We start from the raw sequence: 15,309 nt of genomic DNA, 5'->3' as shown, positions 1-15,309 counted from the left end.
TGTTTGTTCATCTGTTGAAGGACACTGAAGTTGTTTCTAGTTTTAGGATACTACAAGGTGCTGTAAGCATTTGTGCATGAGTCTTTGTGTAGACCTATTTTTTCATATCCCTGAGGTAAGTACTTAAGAGTGAACTAGCTGGCTCGCATACAGGTGTTTATGTTTAACTTCTTAAGAAATTGCCAGGTTGTTTTCCAAAGTGAGTGTGCCATTTTATATCCCCACCAGCAAAGTATGAGCATTCCGTTTACTCCATATCCTTACCAACACAGGGTGTAGTCAATTAAAAATTTTTTTTTACCATTCTAGTAGGTGTGTAATGGTAATTCATTGTGGTTTTACTATTCATTTCCCCAATGATTGATGATGTTGAGTATATTGTCTTTATCTTGGCAGGAAAAAAAATTCTCAAACATTTATTTTGGACATAGATCCTGTCGTGGTTTGCATTACCCAGAATTTCTTAGGCTGTTATTCTATATCATGTTATGAGGATATATCTTTTCAATAAAAGGAACAACAAATCAAGAGAAATTTTGTGATTACATAATTCAACTTATTGAAATGAATTTATGTATTTTTTTTAGAGAAGGCTTCAGTGATTAAAAACAAGATATCTTTAATAAGATTATTTGATAATAATTCAGTTGCCTCCCTTGAACTCTATAGAGATGCACAAGTAGGTGTTTTAATTATTTATTATTGTCATGCAAATACCATCCTTGGGAATTTAGGGGAGAATATTGATCAGGTAAAATGTCTGTATTGTTAGTAATTTTTTTCCTTGTTTATGAGTCTTATTTCTAAGTTTCTGTAAAAAAAAAAAAAAAAAAAGCCTATTCCTCCTTCCTGTTTTTAAAAACCCATTTACTTTTGACCAGTGTTAATCTCAAATTTGACATTGGCCCCTTACCTTTCCACATCATTATTGCAAATACCATTTGGGTAAAGTATGGATGAGGCAACATTTTTGAGTTATCTCTGTGCTTTTAAAACTGTGAGCCAGGAAAAACTATAAATGCTGATTGAGGGTTGTGGATTTTTTTAATGTATGCATTTTCATTGTATAGTTTTCTTTTTACACGTCATGCTTCAAAAATAAAAAGCAATTTCTGCCCAGATATGCCAGGTTACATTTTACTCTGGTTCAGTAAATGTTTGTTGATGGTCCCAAACATAAAACATGATTGCATAATTTTAAAGACTTTTTTTTTTTATAAAGTACAGAGTCATTGTTATAATTAACACATTTCATATCTGGTCTCTAAAATAGACAGAAACCTTTATCATGAAAACAGAAATCCAGTTGGAAGGAAATACCTTCCTGAAATGAAAATAAATGCTTCTCTGTTAAGAATTTTGGTTAAAGGTAAACCATGTACCATAGTTTACTACATTTTCTCCAGCATTTAGCTTTCGCATGAGAAGGGGGTTTGGGGTATTTTTCAGTTTGTTGTCTTGGTTGATGTTTTTAAGCTTATGGTCAAAGTAAAACTTGCTGGCCTCATCACAGAAATGTTAGCCCCGCTTCACTGACAGACTCCATGCAGCGCCCAGAGGACTGAGTATTTTCCGTGGTTTGTGATAATTAAATGAAGATGAGTCCCGTGTAACCTGTTGTCCTTCAGGGCAATACCTGGGCGAAGTCCCTGCCCTCCCTTGTAAAGAGATGGTCAGTGGAGCGTGGTCAGGGTTAATCAGCCGCTTTTCACCTCTTTTTCTGTGGTGCCTTGTTCACAGTTGCCCAGTCTTCCTTTTAGCTCAGGTTCACTTTGAAATCTAGAAACTGGGGAGTGCTAGAATGTCACGTTGTGGGAAAGGTCACCAACTTTATTTTCATTGCTCCAACACAAGCTTTTCGAGGACAGCCTTGCAATGAAGCCTTTGGAGACTCCACTGCTGTTGAATGTAAATAGTTCTTGCTGTTGGTTTAGCCTCCACAAGGTAGATAACGTGAAAATTCCTATAGGGATCAACCCTTTATTGCCTGGCAATTTTTTCTTTTGAAGTTGTAATGAACACCACTTTCAGCTTTGCAGACATTTCCTAGCCTCTGTTCTTGGTGATTTGTTATTTTTTTGTTTCTGTAATGTGAAATCAACTTTTGTAGTCATCATGAAACTATAATTGTTAAACATGTGACTTTTTATCACTAATTTCCAAGAAATATAAGCAATATTTTTTAAGTGAGGGGAACATGCATCCCATTTAAAAAAAAGTACAGTCTTTTATTTTTGAGCCATTTTTTTCTTCTGCAAAAAGTTTTATTTAAACTGTATTTTAAAGGCTTTAGAAAGAGTGGCAGTTATTGTGTTTCATGAAGCAGGAGCAGATCTAGAAGTTCTTTGTTGAGGCTTTTTTTTTTTAATGAGTAACCTCATTAAAATAAGGCTTCACGGGTGGTGCAGTGGTAAAGAATGGCCTGCCAATGCAGGAGCCACAGGAGACTCGAGTTCGATCCCTGGATTGGGAAGATCCCCTGGAGTGGGAAATGGGAACCTGCTCCAATATTCTTGCCTGGAAAACCCCACAGACAGAGGAGCCTGGCAGGCTACAGTCCATGTGGTTGCAAAGAATCAGACATGACTTAGCAACTGAGCACAGCAAAAACATCGTTAAAATATATATAATGGAGTTTTCCTGGTGGTCCAGCGGTTTAGACTCTGTGCTTCCACTGAGGGGCAGGGGGGTGAGGGGGCACGGGTTCTGTCCCTGGTAGGGGAATGGCCAAAAAATAATAATAATAAAATATGTATAGTGTACAGTAGAATTAAATAGCTTCCAGACAATGAATAATGTTTTGAAGGTTTTACAGTCAGTTGACTGAAGACATATGACATCTCAGAGATTTTGTAGAATATCCTTCAATAGAAGTAATTATCAAGGCTATGGTTAAGGATGGTGTTAAGATTTTTTCCTTTTTGTGGTATTAGCAATCACACATGATTTCTAATTCGAGTTCTCAGAATGGAATAATTTAACCTTTTATGTTTTTTGTCCAAGCCTAAAACGTTTCCAAGAAGTTATTTCACACTTCCTTACTATCCTAACTGTGAGAGCCAGTGAGTATATTTTCCTTCTTTTTTTCTTTCTTCTCTATCCTTCTGTAGTCCTCCTCTCCCACCCCACTAACAAGGCTTAACAGCCCAAAACAAAGCCAGTAATGTGGGTTTGGTACCAGGTATTGCCACTGGAACACTTCAGGGCAGTCCTTTTGAATTTTATTATGATGGGATTTAAGTTGTATAGACTTTTCAGGGCAGGTTGGCAACATTCTGTATAAATTAATTATTTTGTTGAAACTCACACTTATTTAAAGGTTATTCCTGTTAATAAATAGATCATGGGCATCTTTAAAGATGAACATGTAGTATTTTGCCATATACTCTAGTATACTTCTGGTTTAGAGCATTAATATTAGCTAGTTAATGTCAACTTAACAGGGATTAAACAATGTAGTCTTTATCTTCTGGACTGCAGGTTGGGGTATATGATAGAACCTGTCTCGTAAGGCCCGGGGACCCAGGGGTGTGGGAGTGGATGGATGAGTGTTTCCTCCTGAGCCTGGCTTGGGAGGGTGCTCGATGCTTAAGTTGGATGGGGGTGCCTAGGACCCACCAGTTCCCTGGAGTGGTGAGACCTTTGGACCATGAATGTCTACTCTCTTTCCATTTACTGTGTGTTTATCCTAAAAAAGTCACTGTAGCTGCAGCGATGAAAACTTTGTGTGTTTTTTCTGTCATCTCTAGGCTCAGAATGATGTCCAGAGCATCCTACAAGTTAACGTTGTTTTTTCTTGAACTATTTGAGCTTTAACATATTAGATTAATTTTGAACTCATACCGTCTAGCTATCTGGTAAAATAGATGTCTTAATCACAACATGCTAATTCCTAAAATGAGTATTTGTTTCTTCAGCCACTTTGATATGAAGAGGGAAACTGCATTTCAGGATATCCACTCAGAACAATCACAGCAAATACAACATTCTTACTATTGGTACAGATTGAGAACTGAGAGTTTGGACATGCCGTTGAGGCTGACTTAGTTATTTCCCACATGAGGAATCAATAAATGGCAGCATTTAAAATTTAAAAATCAAATTGATCTCATTCTTAAAAACATTCCACTTTAAATTTTCTTGGCTTAAATGAAAAAATGAGGGCTGTTTTTTGAGAGGAAAAGATGCACAATACTTCTGAATTTTAAAATATTACTGATATTCCAATAGTTCTATTTTAAAGGCATGGAGGAGACACAGAAAAACTTAAATTTCATTTTGTTAGTAGTAACAACACCTGCTCAGCCTGTGGCATTCACGAAGCACTTACCGAGAGATGCTCCTCGCATGGGTCGGAGGTCCTGGCGTGTCTGCACCCTGCCTGGCTTTTCTTCTCCTTCAGTTGCTTCTCTTTCTGCGGCTCCTGCTGAAATCACATGAACCAGAGTCGCTTGGCAGGTTTTGTCACCCTTTCATCCCTGGAGGAGTTTATTCTTGTCGATTCTGACCCATGGGTTGAAAAACAGAACCTGAGTGTTTCTTCGGGGCTGGCTCCCTTTACAAAACCAACACCTGGCCCAGGTGAAGGGCAGCGCGGGTGCTTCTCGGATTCTGAAAGCTGGGTGAAATCCTGGCAGTCCTGGGTCAGATTTCTTAAATGTTTTTAAAAGTAGGAGGCCAGAATTGATTATTGAGCCTTTTTCATTCAGGGAGTAAATAAAAGTCACTTAAAAATCTCCTTGCTTCCTGCGTAGCATTGGAGCAGTCGAGTGCCTTAGCATGGCTCTCCAGAGGCCTGACTTCAGGGACACAGGCAGAGTCCTGGTCCTGCCCCGTCTTCCCACAGCCACCGGCTTAGCCTGTGCACGAGGCGGAGGTGGAGTCTCTGTCCACCAATAGTGGCTTCCCCCTTTGTTACTCTCCTCTGATGGGTACTTCTCTTAACATCCTTCCATTTTCTGGCTTCAAAGGTCCTCCACTTGCTGGTCCGCTCTTTAGGTTTACCCCACGTGTGTCTGCTGGGGAGAGTGAAGCCAAGAGACGCAACTCAGAGCCCGCAGAGACTCTCACCCTCGTGGGTGTCCAGACACCTGAGCTCTTTGTTAAGTCAGACGAGTCCAGCTTTTCTTCACCTGCGGTCACTCGAGATACCTGTTGCTGTTTTGCAGAACAGATGTTGCTTAAGGTTTCTTAATGGGGCAAAGAGAACCTGGTCTGTCTGATCTTAAGGGGCTGTAGCATTGCTGTCTGTGTGACATGCATGCTTTTTATATAAAAACAGATCTGTGCAGCCTTTCGGTGGGGAGACCCTGTGTACATTTGTATGAAGGTGTTCAGGGTCTCTTGAGTCGAGAGACTAATTCTACCAAGAAACGAAAGGCTACCCTGCCAGCTCGTGAAGTGTTGCTGCAGTGCTGCCCCCGGGACCCTGAGGGCTTGTCTTAAATGTCCCGTGGGTGCTGCTGAACTGGCCTGGCAGGTCTGTCCCTGGGGGAAGAGGTTTGGTGCTGGATTTCACCTGGATCTCACATCCGTAACCTGGGGAAAAAAAAAACAGTAGAAGAAAACAGCTGAGAAAATGATGAGGAGAGTTGCCTGCATGTACTTTACACTCCCACAGCTCTCAGAGAAATACAGAATAAAAACCAAACATGTTGGAGGAGCTGTTGTAATAAGTGGATGAGAGATAGGGTTACGGTATCATTTTCTTATACAGATTGATTCAGCTAAACTTTTTTTAATGAAAATCCTAATAAAACAGCCTAAACACATAAATAACAGAAGAGGTGCTATGAATACAGTGGGATATTTTTGTATTTCTTAAAGCCCAAGAGGAGTGATCTTCTCCTTTTTAGATTACCATAAGTTTTTTTTTTTTTTTCCCCTGCCTTTACTTGATGTGATGGGCATTCTCGTGTAAGGTTCATGCAGCCTTTTAGGGGAGCTATTTGGCTTTAAAATTTCACTCCACTTCATCCTGGTTTGAAATATTTCTTTAGGTTATGTTCTCATTCATTTAGTCAGCAGTTATTTACTGAGCGTCCACTGTGTGCAGGACCCTGTGCTTAAGACTTGGCTACAATCAAGAAAGATAAAACCTTCTCATGTGGATCTTATGGTGTGACAGAGGGAAGCCCTGTTTTAAAAGTCCATACACACATACAGGCATACATTCATTTATTAATATTATAAGCCATGAATGCAGAAAAGTGACAGGGTTCTATGACAGAATAACCAAGTCTCAGAAGTGAAATTTCTGGGTCAGAGATCCATGTAATCAGTTCTTCATCACAGTTATTGTTTGTAAGAGCAAAAATTGAGAAACCACTACTACATTTGTCTCATATATAAAAATACAGATGTAGAAGCATATTACTCTTAATTCTGTCTCCTTCAGCACTTTCCTACTAACCTGTTTTTTTCAATATTTAAAAAGAAATTAACATCCAGAGATCATATGAATAGATAACTTCCAGCCTACTTTTTCTTTTAACACATAATCATTTTCTGTGTTGTCAAAAACTCTAAAATAGCTATATATACTCTTCCTTTTTAGGAATGTATTATGATTTATTTAGCTATCCCCACCCATTTTTTTTTTTTGGACATCTAAGTTCCAAGTGATGAAGCAAAACTGAAAATGAATGTATGATTTCAAGTGTATGGTAATGGCACGCATAGAAAAATGCATTCACAGGGAAATATGGGTGTTTTCTGCTTTGTGTGCATGTTACTTTTATAGGCAGAGAGAGGATCAGTCCCTTTGGGGTCTTTGCAGCAGCCCTCCCACCCCCACTTTCTAAAGTGACTCCCACCCGTTAGTCCACAGAGAAGAGTCCCAGTCTGGAGGCTGGCATCATGGCAGAAGGCTGATTCCTGCCCTGGTTTCACTCACCTCCAGGGATGGTTTGCTCCACCCAGGGCCCTGGAGTCCTGCAGAAGCCTAGTGAGGTCAGGTGACAGGCCTGTAGCTGGTGGGAGAGCCGGGGTGCTGTCTCCAGGGGCTGCCAGATCAAGTCCAGGCAGTTGAGGCCTTGAGGGAACAGTGGGTTTGATATTAGTGGGTCTTTTAAATTTTGGAGACAAAGAGCAAGATACCGCGAGTTCCCCCCCCCCCCATTTATTTTTATTAGTTGGAGGCTAATTACTTTACAGTATTGTACTGGTTTTTGCCATACATTGACATGAATCAGCCATGGATTTACATGTATTCCCCATCCCGATCCCCGCTCCCACCTCCCTCTCTACCCGATCCCTCTGGGTCTTCCCAGTGCACCAGCCCCGAGCACTTGTCTCATGCATCCAACCTGGGCTGGTGAGCTGTTTCACCCTTGATAATATACATGTTTCGATGCTGTTCTCTCAAAACATCCCACCTTCACCTTCTCCCACAGAGTCCAAAAGTCTCTTCTGTACATCTGTGTCTCTTTTTTCTGTCTTGCCTATAGGATTATCATTACCATTTTTCTAAATTCCATATATATGCGTTAGTATACTGTATTGGTCTTTATCTTTCTGGCTTACTTCACTCTGTATAATGGGCTCCAGTTTCATCCATCTCATTAGAACTGATTCAAATGAATTCTTTTTAATGGCTGAGTAATATTCCATGGTGTATATGTACCACAGCTTCCTTATCCATTCATCTGCTAATGGACATCTAGGTTGCTTCCATGTCCTGCCTATTATAAACAGTGCTGCGATGAACATTGGGGTGCACGTGTCTCTTTCAGATCTGGTTTCCTCTGTGTGTATGCCCAGAAGTGGGATTGCTGGGTCATATGGCAGTTCTATTTCCAGTTTTTTAAGAAATCTCACTGTCCTCCATAGCGACTGTACTAGTTTGCATTCCCACCAACAGTGTAAAAGGGTTGCCTTTTCTCCACACCCTCTCCAGCATTTATTGCTTGTAGACTTTTGGATAGCAGCCATCCTGACTGGCGTGTAATGGTACTTCATTGTGGTTTTGATTTGCATTTCTCTGATAATGAGTGATGTTGAGCATCTTTTCATGTGTTTGTTAGCCATCTGTATGTCTTCTTTGGAGAAATGTCTGTTTAGTTCTTTGGCCCATTTTTTGATTGGGTCATTTATTTTTCTGGAATTGAGCTGCAGCAGTTGCTTGTGTATTTTTGAGATTAATCCTTTGTTGCTTCGTTTGCTATTATTTTCTCCCAATCTGAGGGCTGTCTTTTCACCTTGCTTATAGTTTCCTCTGTTGTGCAAAAGCTTTTATGTTTCATTAGGTCCCATTTGTTTATTTTTGCTTTCATTTCCAATATTCTGGGAGGTGGGTCATAGAGGATCCTGCTGTGATTTATGTCAGAGAGTGTTTTGCCTATGTTCTCCTCTAGGAGTTTTATCTTCGACAAAGGAGGCAAGAATTTACAATGGAAAAAAGACAACCTCCTTAACAAGTGGTGCTGGGAAAACTGGTCAGCCACTTGTGAAAGAATGAAACTAGAACACTTTCTAACACCATCCACAAAAATAAACTCAAAATGGATTAAAAATCTAAATGTAAGACCAGAAACGATACCGCGAGTTTTAATGTGAGCAGTTCCTGACTTGGTGGTGGTAGCAGCTAAGTCAGCTCTAAGAGTACAATGCTGGGGGCAGCACACCACAGCAGTAGGCAGGGTAGAGCCCTCTATTATACACAGACAACTAAGCAGTCATGTGCAAGGGACGGAGGCTGCAGGCCGCTGACATGATCGGACCGGGGCAGCAAGGCATGGTGGAAGGTGGCAGGAGGCACAGAAAGCCCCCAGAGGAGGACGACGACGGACTGTGACAGAGCAGGGGAAGCAGACACCACTCCTCTGCCTCATGGTTGCGCGCTCAGGAGGGTTACTGATGCCGGAACCCGGCCCCAAGCCCCACTGGGCCTTATCTACCACCCGATCCTGTTCCTGCAGATTTTCTCTCATTGTCTCTCCAAGGAGGACACCTCCAGGGGAAGGCTCTGCACACATCTCCCACAACCCGGGGCTTCTGGGTTAGGGGGACTCTCTCCCTGCAGAGGGGCTCTTTCTTTCCCCTGGCCTGCCAGCCTCACTGTTCTCCAGGGGCAGCCCTGGCTGTACACCAGGCTGGACACGCCTCTCTCATTGTGCACAGAACTATTTGTTTGGCACCGACCTTGGACTTGGTAGGTCAAAGGAATATCTTTTCAGTTGAGAAAACTTACCCGAACATGAGCTTATTTTGACCTGAAGCTATGCTTTTTGGACTCAGAACCACAATAAATAACCCAGCTAAGGCAGTGGCTGAGGAGGGTTGGGAGATGCTGGGAAAGCTTTGGCAACTTCTAAGAACAGCACTTGCATGTCTTTTCTTGTGCTGAGAATGTTCTCTATCAAAGAGATTCTGGGCACACTGAGTCTCTTACTGGTCCGGGCAGAGTGGACTAGTAGGACCCACTGAACCTGCCCTACAGCTGTCCTCATGGCCCAGCTTTGTCCACTGATCCAGCAGGGGCGTGTAGCCCTCATGGTGAGGGATGGAGACTCAGGCAGTGTCTAGAGGAATCCTGTGAGGCTTCCTTCTGCATTCTCCCCCCACGCGGGGGTGCGCCTCCCAGCAGGGAGAACACAGCCATGTGACTGTCAGCCCTCCTTATTGGGCTGGGGGCTAGGGGGTTGGTGCAGGACCACCCCCGCTCCAAATCCGGAATCTGAAGAGGCTGAAGTCCCTTATATAGCATGATGTAGTGTTTCGTATGACTGACATCCATCTTCCCATATACTCGAAGTCACCTTCAGGTTACTTAATAAAATACCTAATAGAATGTACCTAAGAATAATAATAATACCTAATGATCTTCCTGGGTTGGGAAGATCCCCTGGAGGTGGAAATGGCAACCCACTCTAGTATCCTTGCCTGGAAAATCCCATGGATAGAGGAGCCTGGTGGGCTGCAGTCCGTGGGGTTGCAAAGAATCGGCAGGACTGAGTGACCAACACTACTACTAATAGAATGTAAATGCTTTGTAAATACGGTATAAATGTTATGTTAATAGTTGCGGGTCTGTATAGTTACTGCCCTGCACAGATGTGTGGTAACTATTTAAATAGTATTCAAGTGTTGCTTTCTGGAACTTCGTGAAAAAAAATTTTTCCCCAGTATTTTTAGCTATAAATTGGTTGAATCCATGGATGAAGAACTCAGGGTAGGCAGTGCTTCTGCCTAAGGAAGCTGGTTAGAGCATGGTGTGGAGGGCTGTGTCTTGGAGCTCCACCTGTGCTGATACCGGCAGCTCTGCTCCAGGAAAATGCAAAACTGCAACAGTAGCTGAGGATGGTTGAGTGCTCATGCCCAACTCGGCATTCTAGTCCCTTCGGTGTTACCCTTGCTGGGAGTTCAGTTTATTCCCATTTAACAGAGGTGGTAGCTGAGGCCAGGGTCTAGGCAGAGGGACTCTGGAGAGCCCACAGGAAGAAGTCCTCCATGCCCCCTGGCCCACACCCTGTCCTCAGCAGCGCGGGCTCCCCAGGGAGCAGCTGAGATTGCAGGTCCCTGTGAGGATGACAGTGGCCACTGCAGCCCAGGACAGAGCTGAGAGCAGCTGTGTCTCTGGAATGGGGCTTCCCCTGTCCTGCTGGAATTCAGCCCATTTACGCCAATCGCCAACTTCCTAAACTGGAACCGTGGTTTTCAAGGCTTGGTTCCCCCACAGGCAGCACCTGCAAGACCTGAGAACACATTACAAATGTAAATTCCCAGGTCCCACCCCAGAACTCCTGATTGGAAACTGGAGGTGGTTCCTAGGGATCCCCCAGGAAGGTGCTGCTCTGAAGTCAAGGTCACAGACCTCTGTCTGGAATGTGAGATCCCCTGGTCTCTTCCCTTTTGGCCTTGGCTCAGCTGTGTGTGAGCCTCATGGGCTGTTACTAAGTCTGTCTTCATGAGATGAGGCAGCAGTCGGTGCTCAGTAAGTACGGCTAGTGAGTCCTTAACAGGCATCTCCTAAATGCCCACCCTATGCTCGGGTCTGTGCACCCAGAGATCGGGTCCAGTGGCGGGGGTGGGGACTGTGAGCAGAAGCCCAGCACAGTTTGGAAATGGGAAGAACCCTCCAGAAATGCACATTCCCAGACACCAGCCAAGGCCAGTCTCGTAGGCAGGCCTACTGGGCTAACCATGCCCGGAAACTTCCCCAAGCAGGGCGGGACCTCCACAGCTGATCAAGCCAAGGTGCAGGTGGGAAAACAACAGGAGGCCCGGTAGCTGGGCTGAGAGCCAGGACCTGGGGTCGCTGCCGTCCACGTGCTCACAGGACCTGTCTCCTCTCTCTGTCCAGTGTGGGACTGCCTTTCAGGAGGATGACGTCATCGTGCTCAACGGCAGCAAGGAAGATGTGGAAGTGCTGAAGAGCAGGATGGAGGAGAGGCGGCTGCGAGCCAAGCTGGAGAAGGTACCGTGTCCTGGGCTTTGCCCTCAGCCTCTGAGTCTGGGTGAAAGTAGGTCCTGCCCAGCTGTTGCCCCTGCTCTGGAGCCCGTTGCAACCCCCCAACTGTGCTGCTGGTGGCGCCCTCAGGGTTTGCAGTGATGGCTTTTGTGACCTAGAAGAGCCTGGGCTCTAGGAAGATGCCTCGCAGCTTAGGCTCCATGGTCTGCTCCGCACTGAGCTTCCTCTGAGCTTCCTCCTCAGTGTGGAGGGAGGAGTGGTCAGCCCATCCACAGGGGATGGACGTGGCCAGAAGAGTAGAGAACAGCCTTCCTACTGCTTGGCCTCTCCTCCTGCCCACCTGTTTTGAGTGGCGCCTCGGTGAGCATCAGCTGCAGGCAGCACTCTGGTTGGGGGTGTGGGGGTGCAGGCTTTGCATTGTGCCCCAGGCTCAAAACAGTTGATCAGCTAAGAAATTTGCTCAATATGCCATCGACTGGATCCAGCAGTAAATTTTGTTTTTTCTTCAGTACTTTAAGTGATAGCGATGGTCTTTTTTTCATTCTTAAAAGAAAAAGGTTTAGGTTAAATGTGGGAGAAATTTCATGTCTTCAGAACTAAGGCAAAGGAATGCCTAAAATACTAGAAAATTGAGGACTTAAAATTATGGGGAAGAAAAAATAGCCTGCCTGTTTTTATGCAATTGGAGTACATCTACCAGTGATGTAATAATTAAAGATTTTTCCGGTTTTTCTTTTTTAAAAACCATAATAGAGGAAAGTACAGGACTGTATCACTCTCAAATAATATGTAATTCATGTTCATGGGGCTTTAAAAGCCTGATGCTTGAGAATGTGGTGTTGGTATTATGTGTCCAGAATTCTCAGAAAGAGCTAAACCATTTGGGTTTCCTCCTCTTATTGTTTCACTTAGGTAGAAAATAAATAATGTGTGTGAATTATTCTGTAGTGCAGGAAATTGTGCCCAAATTATGTGATCAAATGCCAAAAGAAGTGTTCCTCGAAGTGGTCTTGTATGGGGTTATTACAACATTCATGAGGATAAAGAGCCACTCTGTTTTAAAGGGGTGACTTTAGGATTCAGTTCAGTTCAGTTCAGTCGCTCAGTCGTGTCCGACTCTTTGCGACCCCATGAATCGCAGCACGCCAGGCCTCCCTGTCCATCATCAACTCCCAGAGCTTACTCAAACTCATACCCATCGAGTTGGTGATGGCACCCAGCTATCTCATCCTCCGTTGTCCCCTTCTCTTCCTGCCCCCAATCCCTCCCAGCATCAGGGTCTTTTCCAGTGAATCAACTCTTCGCATGAGGTGGCCAAAGTACTGAAGTTTCAGCTTCAGCATTAGTCCTTCCAATGAACACCCAGGACTGATCTCCTTTAGGATGGACTGGTTGGATCTCCTTGCAGTCCAAGGGACTCTCAAGAGTCTTCTCCAACACCATAGTTCAAAAGCATCAATTTTTCAGCTCTCAGCTTTCTTCACTGTCCAACTCTCACATCCATACATGACCACTGGAAAAACCATAGCCTTGACCAGATGGACCTTTGTTGGCAAAGTAATGTCTCTGCTTTTTAGTATGCTATGCAGGTTGGTCATAACTTTCCTTCCAAGGAGTAAGCGTCTTTTAATTTCATGGCTGCAGTCACCATCTGCAGTGACTTTGGGTTTAGGAGCAATTAAATCTATAAATGTGTTCATTTTAAGTTGGTTTTCTAAATAACTGTGATCTTATTATCAAACGAGCAAAAAAAGAAAAAGTTTGAGATGTTTTTGGCAGAGGACATTTACCAAAAAGGATCTGCTGCTTCTTGATTGCTACTATCAATCAAGTTCAGTTTTTAAAAAGCGCAGAAGGGGAAGATTGTATTTTGAAGGAAGCTTTAGTAGAGACGGTGGTGTGGTCGTAGCCCTCTTACCTGAGTTGTCTCCTGTGTCCCAGGCTTCCACCAAGTTGTTGAAAGCCCAGCGGAGCTAACCTGCCCGTCTCCGCAGGGTCCTCCCCAGAGCTTCTGGGAATGCCTCTTAGAGACGGCTGCCAGGAAACCAAAATATTTCCCAAATATACCCACAGCTAGGAATAGGACATAGCATTTCCTTTCTAATGCCCCATTGCCCGTGCTTTTCAAATATCATAACCTTAGCTGTGAATGGAGGACTTAGAAGTCAGTATTATTTTTGAACCATGAGGTGTTACCCTCAGAGTTGAATGCATGTCTTGCATGTGTGAAATGAACAAGACATTGCGTTTTGTACAGGTGTTACAAATCACATGGCATATATATATATATATTACAAGACCAAGAGACCACTGCCTGAGCAGGGTCTTTAGCGCCACCTTTTGCATACTGAAGGAAATAGCATGATTAAAGTAAATTCCCTCAGTGAACAGAGGCCTGTTTGTCCCATGATTGAATCAGCTGTGTGGTTTTTAATGTTCTTCTTCTCTTAATGTTTATTTATTTATGGCTGCACTGGGTCTTCGTTGCTGCGTGGGCTTTCTCTAGTTGTGCTGCATGGGCTTCTCATTGCGGTGGCGTCTCTTGTTGCAGAGCATGGCCTCTAGGGTGTGCGAGCTTGAGGAGTTGTGACACGGGCTTAGTTGCTCCTCGGCCTGTGGGATCTTCTCAGTTCAGGGATCGAATTTGTGTCTTTCGCATTGTTAGGTGGGTTCTTTACTACTGAGCCAGCAGGGAAGCCCCGCTGTGTGGTTTTTAGAATAGTTTCATTTCTTAATTTTTTGCTGACCAGCTTAACTATTATGAGCGACAGAATTCTAACAGAAGTAATCCACAGTTGAGAACTGGCTGAAGTGTTCTTTAGTACAGGCCTCAAGTCCTTACAGTTAAATACACAGATGTCAGAGCATTTTGACCACTTTGAAGAGGTCTTCCTGAAAAGGTTAGGATTTGGTCCATAGTTGTCCTGTCTGGATTTTATGTTACTGTCCAGCTAACTACTCTTATGTGTGCAGCGGTCACTATTAAAATGGACTGTTCTCACCGAAACTTGTCTTCCTCATTGAAATTGTCTGAGGGTGTGGTTTTGGAATATAACTGCTGAGCAGATCTCTCCAGATGTATACTGCATGAGGCATAAGTGTGCAGCCAGAAACACCTAGGCAGGACCAAGGTGCAGGGCTGAGGGTCAAAGTCATCTTCAGAGGGAGCCCTGCCCTAGATGACCTGTGTCAGCCTCAAGTTGGACTCCCAGGCCAGTGGCAGCCACACGGACGCTAAAATCAGTGAATTGGAGCAATTGGAGCACATGTCCTCTCTCCCTTTCTTTTCACAGAAAACAAAGAAATCTAAGGCGGCAGAGTCTGTCTCAAAATCAGATGTCAGTGAAGGTAAGATGCTAAAAAGAAGGCCTTATTTAGCAAAAATAAGACCCTAGGCCTGTTTTGCTAAATAAGTTCCTGATTTGGTTTTGTTTCTTCACAGAAACCCCAGGACCATCAAAAATGAAAACAGGGAAGCCCGAAGAAACTAACCTTGACACTCGAGAGAAGAAGACCAACTCGGCTCCAAAAAGTGCAGGTGGGTCCAGTTGAGATGACGGTGGGCCACTCAGATGGCTGGAGACCCGCTTGGTTGTGTCACTGTTTGTTGGGGTGACTCTGAAGACTCAAGCTTATCCTGATTGTGTCTCTTGCTCGCTTAGGGGTTCACTGAGCTCTCTTGGGGGTTGGCTAAGAAACAGTTGATTCACGGGATTGAAGGGGGTGTTCACACATGCCGTTGTCCAGTTTTCCTGTGGAGCCTGCTTGTAGGGCCAGGCGAACGGCGTGTAGAGACCAAAGATCTGACTCGTTCGTTCCCCATTTTAAGGCTGAGTTCTCTGTGCACCAGATGTGCACTGGAGCCAGCCTCCCTCCACCTGCCTCCCGACCAGGAGCCG

At 44.0% G+C, this 15,309-nt stretch overlaps 1 protein-coding gene across 2 annotated transcripts in view; it reads left to right on the top strand.

Moving 5' to 3' along the window:
* RTF2 (replication termination factor 2) overlaps positions 1-15,309 on the top strand; it is a 40,234-nt gene that overhangs the window by 24,152 nt on the left and 773 nt on the right. For both annotated transcript variants that reach the window (XM_020905221.2, XM_020905220.2), the window contains exons 6-8: positions 11,303-11,416; positions 14,704-14,758; positions 14,853-14,948. In XM_020905221.2, coding sequence (XP_020760880.2) covers positions 11,303-11,416; positions 14,704-14,758; positions 14,853-14,948 — 265 coding nt within the window. The remainder of the gene's footprint in view (positions 1-11,302; positions 11,417-14,703; positions 14,759-14,852; positions 14,949-15,309) is intronic.

This window comes from Odocoileus virginianus, chromosome 9, assembly GCF_023699985.2.
Source record: "Odocoileus virginianus isolate 20LAN1187 ecotype Illinois chromosome 9, Ovbor_1.2, whole genome shotgun sequence".
Classification (NCBI taxonomy): Eukaryota; Metazoa; Chordata; class Mammalia; order Artiodactyla; family Cervidae; genus Odocoileus; species Odocoileus virginianus.
This window is presented reverse-complemented; position numbering and strand designations above follow the sequence as displayed.